Here is an 11,872-nt window from a genome sequence, read left to right as displayed (position 1 = left end):
GTGTCGTCTGCCAGCTTACTACCCAGATTAACCCCACTCTGTTTATTCTGTCTGCACCAGCTGCCTCACTACTAATCTATCACCATTCTGATACTGCAGTTGCAGTCACTGTTTGCCTTTTCTCATGGCTTACCATGTATTTTCATGCCATTCATTTCTCTTGAGCCATGTAAACTATATCTAAAGATTCAACCTCACATGGATTGGGTTCTCTTATGTTCTATGTAAAGCATGCCATTTCTCTGACTTTGCCTTTTCAAAATAGAAATCTGCACGTTGGTGGATTTTTGCAGTACCTCTTGAGTAACTACACAGTCCATGGACAGATTACATGGTAGAATTTGATATTTGTGTGAGGAGGCTTTGACAGTCTAAGAGATACTTTGTTTTATTAATATTGTATTTGGGTTTGATGTGACCAACACAGCTTGGTGCATAATTAATAAATGAAGGAAAAGCTATACATAATTTTCTAATTTGTCAAAAACAAAATCCTAAATGAGTGTAGTCAATTTGTATGCTACCCCATTTGCTTTGAACTAAATGAGATCAAGAGCAACCATTTGTTTCTATATAACTTTGGTCAAAAATATTAGATATTATTCCATAATCTCCTCGCAATATTGTGAGGTTTTTTTTATCCATTAATGCTGATAGAACACATTTCTCCTGCTGATTTGTTTAACTTGATTTGTTCAAATTTTTTTATAATGTCACTCAATGTAGCAGAGGATTTGCGGTGTTACGTTAAAATAAATCAGTTCGCTTGATCCAGTCTGACTGAGCTGGGGATATTTTTGCAAGAAAGAATAGAGAAAAACCTCCAGTCTCTGGATGTGCCCAGGCTGAAACATACAACAGCTCCAATTTTGACAGATCTTGTTGTACAGATAATTACATTTACAAAGCATAGAGACTGCTTATTTATGCAATCCTTTTCAGATTTTGTTGTTTTGTAAAATAAATAAATAAAACCCATGTGTCATGTGTTTTTCATTTTACAATTATGCAGTACTTTGTTTCAGTATACCAAATATAATCCCCATAAAACAAAATGCAGTCTGTGGTTGTAGCAGGACAAAGTATGAATAAAATTAGATATATAAATATTTTTGCACTGCTTTGTATTTATAATTTTCTGAATACAACAGTGCTTAAGATTACTGCTCAGGCATTCAAATGTGTCACAAATGCTCTGCAATCAGTCTTGTCTTTCTCGACGCGCAGAAGACTCTGAGACCATAAAATTGACCCAACCCAAACAGATGGCAGTTAAATTTTGTCTTTGCTCTGTCCAATTTGTTTTCAAAAGGGAAATGAATAAAATTCATTTTGAAAGAATAGTACACATTTGCTTAAAGATGGTTTATATAAGGGCTGCACAGTGGCGCAGTTGGTAGAGCTGTTGCCTTGCAGCAAGAAGGTCCTGGGTTCGATTCCCGGCCCGGGGTCTTTATGCATGGAGTTTGCATGTTCTCCCTGTGCATGCGTGGGTTCTCTCCGGGTTCTCCGGCTTCCTCCCACAGTCCAAACACATGACTGTCAGGTTAATTGGTCTCTCCAAATTCTCCCTCAGTGTTAGTGTGTGTGTGTGTGAATGGTTGTGTGTCCTGTATGTCTCTGTGCTGTCCTGCGACAGACTGGCGACCTGTCCAGGGTGAACCCGCCTCTCGCCCGGAACATAGCTGGAGATTGGCACCGGCAACCCTCCCGACCCCATTAGGGACAAGGGTGAACAGAAAATGGATGGATGGTTTGTATAATAATTGGGGATGATCATGATTTCTTGTGGTATCATTACTGTAATATTCTCAAAACTATTACAGTAATAATTTGTTGGTCGCTTTTTACTAATCTGTTTTTCTACAGGACAGCTATGTTTGTTCAGCATTTTTTCAAGTTTCTTTGTTTGCCTGTGCACATCCTACCACATAAAAAGTTTGTGATCGGCTATTGTGGTGGTACAAATAGAAGATTATGCCTGTAGGCTGAATAGGAGGTCAGCACAGGCTGTCTATCTCCAAAGAACATCCTGTCTTTAACTAGAGCTCTCACGAGCATGCCGTGCACGCACAAACACAGCACACTTCATTTTTAATTCAATATGCAAATTGAAACTGCAGTTCATTTGCTGATGAAAGGGGATTCATGCTCAATTATATCTTAATGGGTTGGATATAACAGCTTGCTCAGGCCAACAGATTTTCATTAGATGATTTTTTTTATTAGGTCAAATGTGTCTTAAATAACTTGAATTTACTAAAGTAAAAGTGAAATGATCTAACCTAAACCAAACGGCTGCCTTCCTACCTCGTTTCATCACTACGTCCATGTATCAGCTATGTTGTAAGCTGGAAATTTCACAATTGTTGCATAATTTTATGTTGCCCATAAATTCTGTAAGTGCAATATTAAAATGTGCACCATTACCTTTTTTGAGTCATATTTGTTACCAAAAAAATAACTATTTGAGGTAGATAATCTGATTTCACAAAAAGAGATGTTTTCAAGTGATGAGTTCATTGATTATGGGAAAAAAGCTACCCAAACCTGTGAAACTTAAATGCCCGAAACCTAATGGTTAGGATTGGCATGGCAACAGTTATGTGTGTGTTTGTGAGATTATTAACAATGACAATTTAAAATTATTGTGGAGGAATTTTTATCCCCTTTTTGCACAGTTTTTTTTTAATAAGTCAAAATGGTTTTCTTGGTGGTTTTTTTTTTTTTTTCAAGCATGAATGTCTGGTTTTTAATGATGCAACAGCTTCTCCATCAGACTTTAAGCCAAAACTGGAACATTAAAATCTCTTGTTTTTATTTGAGCTTTTTGGAAATGGACTTTCTGTTGTGCTTTGGATCATTGTCCTGCTGCTTAAGCCCTGGTCAAATTTAGGAAAAATGGCTGGACATTGTTGTTCAGGATTTTCAGGCTGTCAAAGTGATGTTTTTTTTTCCAAATTGCTGTGTGAGTTTCCCCATATTTTCCCCAAAATCTTAGTACACATAAAATGCCAATTACATACACTGACGTTTGGTGTTGTACCATAACAAAAAGATCAAGTGGTATGACTATTTTTTCAAGTCACAAAAATACATTAATTCAGACAAATCTAGATAACTTAAGTTTTCAGCAACACCATAATGACGGTGATACTATATGTAGTTGGACAAGGCTTCCTTAAATAATCACTTTATTCCTAAAATTTATTCCACTAATCTAAAATGTATAAATGCTTCTCATTGCTTAGAATGATAAACACAACCTTTAAAAATGAAGTGTTTAAATGTTCTAATGTCAAAAGTAATTAAAATGGCATGGATTTTGTGAAAAATAGCACAGAAAAATCGTGAGTTAAAAACACGATCTTTTAAATGTAGAGCATGCTAACCTTTTGGGTATTTAAAGAAAATGGGAGAGGGAAACAAGAATGTGCTACATCCTTTAGTCCTTGTTTATTCTCCGCCAGCCACTAACTGCTCACTGATGACTGGGCGCACATTACACTCTCCGTCAATACCATTATGTTGGAGGGGAACCCCCTGCTTTCAAGCTGGGCAGCTTGGTTGGCTCTTCTCACTATATGGCCTGAACAGCTTGAAAATTAGATATGCAGGAGGGTACGTGTGGGGGAGGGGGGCTTAGCAGCACCAGCGTGAAACACAGGTAGTGTTCAATAGCAGCAGACCAATGCTGCATTGCGCTCCTCCTGAGCAGGTCGGTCCGCCGAGGGACAACATCCACTCAGCAGTGTGTAGGAGGAGGTGGTGGATACTGCTGCTCACAAAGAAACAACAGAACAGAACGGTGTCTGAATACAAATCATTGCTGCTACAAAAACACATTGAAATTGTAGAAGGGTAATCTGAACTTCATAAAAGACCACAAAAATCAATCTTTTTGGTAATTTTTGTCACCCTTGAGCTGCTTTATTGTTCATACATATATTGTGTAAACAGTCCTTCATATACATCTTCCTGTTAACATAACCTGGGTATCAACAGGAAGATGAATACAAGCACAATAAAAAGTTGAATGGAAGAAAAAAGGGTGCTAGAAAAAGGTACATGAGCAAAGGGTGTTGATGTCAGTCTTGAAATGGTTGGGAAGCAAAGTTCATTCAAGAAAAAAAAAATCTAACAAGTTGTGGATTCCAGCAAGAGTCTGGGCTTCAAGATCTCTGACTTCATCAGACTCCATACTCCAGTGGAACATTCCTCACTGTTGCATATTTTTTCGATTTGTCTTAGAAATGTAATCCTTTGCAGACAGATCTCAGTCAACCTTTTTTTATTATTATTATTATTATTAATCTATTTGTGAGTCTCTATAGAAACAGTGCGCTTACATTTATTTTGCCCTTCGTGTGAATAAGATTCTATTTTGACATGTTTTTTTATTCTTTAAGTTTGTAGCAGCAGAACTAGTGTATGGCTATTGAAGCTAAGCAAAAAAAACCAAAAACAAATGTGTTTTATTTCTATGTACATAGAAATGACACAAGAAAAGCTTTTTCTTCATCTGAAACATTTCAACAATACAAAAAAGGGATGCCAGAAGAGATTCACAAAGGAGCAAGAGCACCCAACTGTGTTTCCCTTGATCTCCATGCTTCTGATCAGGAAAAGAAGAAAAAAAAATTTCAGCTTTATAAACAATATAGCCTACAGAACACGGTGGTGCATTTAAACACACCAATAGAGTATATTGTGGTCATGTGCTGCATTTGAGATCTTTTAATCTACCGTACTTCATGTTGCAAGAAGGTTCTGTTTAAGTGATATTTTTGATTGTATGCATCTAGTACTAATCAAACCTGGGAATACTGAATGATGTTCAACTCCAAAAGTCATTATGTCATAATTTAAGAGGGTAGGTCATGGAAGGAATGAACACTTTGTTAATTTGCATAACTTTTATTTATACAATTTAACAGAGGAGACAAGCTACATTTTTCAGTCTCTTGTAAAAACATTATTAATGTAATTATTATTATTATTATTTAAATTCTGTTAATTCTACGTATATAAATCACTGACTGTTACTCTCCTAAAAACTTTATTCTAGCTTTTGATTCGGCACCCACAAGAGTTTCAGTGAGACCCATTTGGCGAGCCCCTCATAAACCTTCTAGAAGCGTCCCTGTTTATAAGAAGGACCGGAGCTTTTCTGCACTTGCCCCGGCGAAAAAGAGCTGCACCAGCAGAAATCCTGCCTGAATCCTGCATGCACTGACTCGTCTTAGAGCCAGATCACTCCTTTTCTCCTCCGTCGCTCTTTGTCCCCCTGTATGAATATGTGAATAAAGATATTTCCCCACCAGGAGCTGTCAACGGCCGGGACAGCAAGCCATTTAATCTTCCTATGACAGGAGAGAGGGGCTGAAGTCTGTCCCCGGTAACCGACACACAGACACACACACACGCACGCACACACACGAATCCACAGAGAGAGAGGGAGAGAGCGAGCGACCCAACACCGCCTCTGCTGCCTCTCCTGTTACAGCTCGGCGATCGAGTTACGATGAAAATGTTGCAGTAGCGCAGAAGAGAGAGAGAGAGAGTGTGTGTAAGAGAGAGAGAGAGAAAGAGAGAGAGACTGCAGCATCACCGGAGACCGGAGGCAGCAGCAGTCCCGAGCAGTGCAGGTGAGAGGGAGGGGGGAAAAGACTTGGAGGAGGAGGAGTGAGCGAGTGAGAGAATGCGGGACTCTTGGAAGAAATACGCATCTGCTCTCGGTCCACCACCGCTGTATGTTTGCTACCATCTAGCCATCCATCCCTAGGACGGAATACTCTAATCTATGCCGAGTAACGGGGCAATCCCACCAAAATAGGGGGACACAACAGTTTTTTTTCTTTTATTTTGGTGGGGAGAAGCGATTTGAAGAAACTCGCTCTCGTCCTCTTCTAACTTGCGTAAAGGAATCTGAGTGCTTGGCACGTTGCTCCACTGCGGGAAACGCGGAGGGTTCAGAAGGTAAGAAAAAAGACTCAGCAGAAGCATCTTTTTTCGCAAGCAAAGCTTTGTGATAATTTTTGAGCGTCTGTTTTTACCCCGAAATGATTGGTGTTTCTTTTATATATATATATATAAAAAAAATTATTTCTTCTTTTTTCTCGCTTCTTTTGTGTAGTGGTGCTGCATTGCAGTTTCTATCTGAAAAGCCTCTGTCCCGAGTGTGACTGGAATCAAAAGAACTTCCAAATGGGCATTATAAATTGATAAGAGCCTCTTCAGGATAGCTCCTATGGCTTAAAGAAGAAAGTAAAGAGTGAAGTGGATTTAATCACAGGTTGATTTATAGAAAGCATGATGGACTTTTTTCTTTTTTTTCACATCCTCATGGCTTAAAGAAGCAAGTAAGAATGCAGAAATATTTTTATAGAAGTTGAAAACCCACTACTGAGCGTAGGAGGAGAGAATAAAAAAGAAAAGAAAGAAAGGATCTGCTGAAGTGAACTACACTGAAGCTTTTTCCCGGACCCCAGGCGGCAGTCCGCAGAGAGCGATAGAAAAGGTAAGAAAGGATAAATCAGACACCCACGCTGTGAAGCTGCACCAGACCACAAAACACCAATAAACTAAGAGAGGAGCCCACAGCTGGGGAGTGAGGAGGAAGGAAGCAAAAAGGAGCCATGCCGAGCCTTGGTGCAGTGCACTCTGTGGTGTTGCTGCTGCAGCTGCTGACTCAGCTACCGGCTGCCGACTCAGCTCTCCGGTACCGGGTGGCGGAGGAGGGCCCGCCGGATGTGAGGATAGGTAGCGTGGCCGCCGATCTGGGTCTAACGGCTGGCACAGGCAGCGGAGACGTCACCTTTGCCCTGGAGAGTGGCTCAGAGTACTTCAAGATCGACAACGTGACAGGTGAGCTGACCACAGGCCCAAGGCGCATAGACCGAGAGAAGCTCCCACAGTGCCAGATGATCTTCGATGAGAATGAGTGTTTCTTGGACTTTGAGGTGTCAGTCATAGGACCATTGCAGAGCTGGGTAGACCTCTTCGAAGGGCGAGTTGTCATCACAGACATCAATGACAACACGCCTTCCTTCCCCTCACCTGTCCTGCAGCTCTCAGTTGAGGAGAACCGCCCCATTGGGACTCTGTACCTGCTTCCCACAGCCACAGACAGGGATTTTGGGCGGAATGGCATTGACCGCTATGAACTTATCCAAGATAATGGAGCTGGGTCAAGTTCAACGAGGCGCACAGCAGGAGGAAACCCCATTACTAGAGTGGATGGACTAGACCGCAGGGGCAGAAGTGGTGATAGTGGAGGAGGAGCGAGGAGCAGTGTGTTTGAGCTGCAAGTAGCAGACATACCAGATGGTGAGAAGCAGCCTCAGCTCATTGTGAAGGGCACATTGGATCGAGAGCAGAAGGACTCATATGAACTTGTCCTCAAAGTTCGAGATGGAGGGAACCCACCACGTTCCTCCCAAGCTCTGCTCCGGGTTTCTATAACTGATGTGAATGATAACAGTCCACAATTTGAGAGGTCCACGTATGAAGCTGAGATGACTGAAAATGCTCCTCCAGGCACACCTGTTCTCCAGGTCAGAGCCTCTGACCGGGACATTGGAGTAAATGGGCAGGTGGAGTATGTCTTTGGAGCTGCTACGGAAAATGTCAGGCGACTCCTGCGGCTGGATGAGGCAACCGGTTGGTTGAGTGTTCTTCACAGGATTGACAGGGAAGAGGTGGCCCAGCTGAAGTTCACAGTGATGGCTAGGGACCGGGGTCAGCCTCCACGGACCGATCGCACCACGGTAGTTTTGGCCGTTCGGGATGAAAATGACAATGTTCCAGTTGTGGAGATCAGAAAGATCGGACGGATCCTTGTACGGGATGGGGCTGCATTGGTGCCAGAGAATGTTCTGGTGGACACGCCTGTCGCACTAGTTCAGGTGTCAGATCGAGACCAGGGAGAGAATGGGGCGGTGACCTGCACTGTGGTAGGAGATGTCCCATTCACTCTGAAACCAGCAGGCGAGACACTGCTCCCACCCCCACCTGCAGATGAAGCCTTTGACAGGTAAACTAAACTAAAGGTAACCCTTCAAATTAACACTCTGGACCAATCAAGCATAACATTATGTTCACAACACACACCCTGACCAAACAAATTGTGATGCTCTTTATATTGTGATTCCTTTGTTGCAGTACCTACATTGCTTTATTTAGCTATTTGAGCCACAGTAACTTGTGTGCTTGATTGGCCAATATTCATTTATGAGCCTTTTGCTGGTTCACAACATTGTACAATGCAGAGCAAGTTGCTGATGCAGTTGTCTATCGATCACAATTTTGCTCTAGTCAAGCTTGCAAAAATTCTTACAATTGTTCATTTTTCCAGCTTCTAATACATCTACTTTGAGAACACATAGCTCACCCCTGGTATAATCTATCCAAACCACTTACAGGTGCCACAATAATTCTTTAACTTTTGCCAGACGCTATGGCTGATCTGTGTATTTAGAATAGTTGCAAACAGCTTTATAAAACCCACACGGGGTTTCATTAATTTCTTCACCACATTTAATTAATAAGTTCGCAACTGATATTTAATCTTCTAGGAAGATGCTCAGATATCTCAAAGTACATGTGTCTGAAAATCTATACCTTTTGAAATATATGAAGCTTCAAAAAAGTTCAAAATGATTGGTTTAAAATTAAGGATGTAGAAACTTAAATAAAAAAAATAAGAGATTACACTTATTGTAATTGTACAAGTACCATTTAGTACCATATTGGATTTGCCAGCAAATGCTTTAAACAAGGTATTATAATATTTTTACACCCTTGCATCCTGCTATCTGTTTTTTTAAAGAGAGATGCCTCAAGAACTGTATGGGAATTACAGTCATGTCACTCTTCCGCTAATGCTACAGAGTGGTTAAGTTGTCATCCAGTCCGTAAACTTTGGTTAGAAATATCTATGGAGGTGAAGGATTTACATTTTTTAATGTCACTTTTGCTTCACAGACTCCAAATGTCAACACTCAGTCATTTGTGAGAAAGTTGCCTAAAGGCGTGAGGGTGAGAAGTCATGGCCCCTTTTGGGTTATTAACTGCCTCAAACACTTAAAGACCTGTACAATGAGACTTGTGATTTTCAATCCTGAGGTTTTTCTTCACTGAAGAAAATCACTAAAGCTTAAATCATGTGAGTGTTCTATCAAAATCAATAGGGTAATTTGATTAAAATGTCACAGTCACAGATTTTTTCTTTATTTTTATTTTTTACTAAAAATGTCTCAGGAGATTGCAGCAATCATTCAGTCTTTGAAATGATTGTATGCTAAAGAAAAACAAATTATTAAATAATTTGCTCAAATCAATATTTTTTGATTAATTGAAATAATTAACTGTAGTTTCTTAATTTATTAATATTTGTAGACAATTAGCAAGCAAAAACTCCATTCAAAACATTATTACCAAATTCAAGCAGTTAGAAATCTACTTTATAACAAGCATATCAGAAGGTGTTTTTTTTAAATTAGTTGGACATGTTTGAATACATTATGACCCAGAATTTAAAGAAATCAAACTCACTATTTTATGATGTATCATACCCTGTAAGAAAACACTAAACATCAAAAGAACAACCAAATAATCAAAGGCATAGCAATGACCTTGTTTAACCACATTAAGGAACAAAACGGATATTGTTTCCATTTAAAGCAGCTTCTGTACTGATGATATCTTGTCTTTCATCTGTCTCCACAGAAACAAGAAAAAATATTTCTTACATACTTCAGCCTTGCTGGACTATGAGGCCACTAAAGAGTACAGTGTAACCATTGTGGCAGTAGATTCTGGCAGCCCCAGTCTATCCAGTAACAGTTCCTTGATGGTGCGGGTGGTAGACATAAATGATCATGCTCCAATCTTTTCCCAGAGCAATGTGGAGGTCCACTTTGCCGAGAACAATGGACCTGGTGAAAGGGTGGTCACTGTAGTAGCCACAGATGCAGACAGTGGCAAAAATGCTGAAATTGCATATTCTTTGGATCCTACATCTAACGGACCTTTTTACATAGATGTAGATAATGGAGATATCCGAGCTACAGGGATTCTTGACCGTGAGCAAAGAGAGAGGTATGAGTTGCGAGTAATTGCAAAGGACAAAGGAACGCCCTCTCTGCAAGGCTCTGCAACCGTTGTTGTACAAGTGACTGATCGTAATGACAACGCACCAAAGTTTGTTCAAGAAATCTTCACGTTCTACGTAAAGGAGAACCTGCTCGCCAACAGTCCAGTCGGCATGGTTACAGTGACCGATGCAGACGAAGGTGAGAATGCAGAGCTCAGCCTTTTTGTAGAGGTAGACGGGGCAGATGGAAAGACGACGGGGGACAAGGTGGAGGGAGAAGATAGCAAGAATGAGCGAGAAGAGTTATTCTCCATTGAAAACAACACCGGAACAATCTTTTCTGCTGCATCCTTTGATCGTGAAAAGCTTTCCACATACACCTTCCGTGTTCGGGCTGTGGATGGAGGGGAACCCCGGAAAACTGCCACTGCCACAGTCTCGCTTTTTGTGACAGATGAAAATGACAATGCGCCTTCAATTACGTCTCCCGCCAATGAGTCCTACACCCTCCTACCTCCTGCCAGCAGTGCTCGCACCATTGTCAGGACTGTAACGGCCATAGACTCAGACACTGGACCAAATGCTGACCTTCGCTATGCATTAGTGGGGGGAAATCCATTCAGACTATTTGAGATTGGCCACACCAATGGAGTTATCACTCTAGCAGAGCCTCTGGAGCGGCGCCACAGAGGTCTTCATCGCCTGGTTGTACGAGTCAACGACAGTGGCATCCCTTCACTTTGTGCCACCGCACTAGTTCACGTCTTCATCAATGAGAGCTTGGCGAATGCCACCCTAGTGGATGCACAGGTAATTTTTATGCTTTAATATATGTTATTGCAAACAGATTTCTAAATACTTACGCATACATACAAGCTTTGAACAACTTGTAATATTCAAGAATGACTAGAGGTTTCTCTGTCATATCTATTTGCATACTGCTGAAGGGTGGTGATGATGGTTCCTGTGCAAATTATTTATTTGGTAACGTTATTTACATGGTAACATTACATCTTGTAGCCTTCACAGTGTTGTGGTTTTCAACAAAATCTGGACACATAATTTTGTATATTTGTTCAAGATTGAAAACACTGTTTCTTCTGGCAATCTGCTTTGTAGTTTAGACTGTTCCTGGAGCTTGTTCTTTGTCCGGTATGTATTATTGTAATGGCTGTGTGGTTCAAATAACTGTTATGACTGAAGTGGTTCTGTTTTATGGTACATTGAGCTCAAAGCTGAGCGCTTTAGGTGTGGTTGTGTGTATATGCATGCGTCAGAGCAAGAGAGAGTGTGAGAGAGCATTAGGGTTAAGTCTTTAGGAGAAGCAAGAGGGAGGAAAATGAGTCTGTCCCAGTTTTGGACTTGTAATAGAGCATGCTAAAGTATCTTTCAACATTTAAATAGAAGTTCAAGCTAAATAAGTTTCTCTTCACTATATTCCTTCTTATTGATTAGGTTTTGAGGTCAGTAACGTGTTAGATTCAGTTCTGAGCACAGCAGGGTCAGTATTTGTTTAGCGAAACAATTTTTTGCTAAAATGGAAAAGGGATCTCTAAAAGTATTTGCCATCATTACTGCATGAGTCTGTGTGGTCTCCTTGAGCAGAAGACTTTAACATAAAATTAGAACTGAATTGAAACAGCCACCCCATCTGCAGAGGTAATTGACAAGACTCAGAGACATTACTGAGATACTAGAAATAACTAGAACATTATGTGTTCCAATTCAGCCTATGCCTTGCTGGTTTAAATCTTTCCTTCTCCTCCGCTCTCGCAT

At 40.7% G+C, this 11,872-nt stretch overlaps 1 protein-coding gene across 1 annotated transcript in view; it reads left to right on the top strand.

Annotated features, from left to right (window-relative positions):
• The first annotated feature begins 5,664 nt into the window (after positions 1–5,664).
• The window catches only part of pcdh7a (protocadherin 7a), a 55,865-nt gene continuing 49,657 nt past the window's right edge, over positions 5,665–11,872 (top strand). Inside the window, exons 1-3 of the mRNA XM_044114704.1 lie at positions 5,665–5,979; positions 6,137–8,035; positions 9,730–10,906. Coding sequence (XP_043970639.1) covers positions 6,639–8,035; positions 9,730–10,906 — 2,574 coding nt within the window. The 5' untranslated portion in view covers positions 5,665–5,979; positions 6,137–6,638. The remainder of the gene's footprint in view (positions 5,980–6,136; positions 8,036–9,729; positions 10,907–11,872) is intronic.

The sequence above is a fragment of the Gambusia affinis genome, linkage group LG04 (assembly GCF_019740435.1).
Source record: "Gambusia affinis linkage group LG04, SWU_Gaff_1.0, whole genome shotgun sequence".
NCBI lineage: Eukaryota > Metazoa > Chordata > Actinopteri > Cyprinodontiformes > Poeciliidae > Gambusia > Gambusia affinis.
This window is presented reverse-complemented; position numbering and strand designations above follow the sequence as displayed.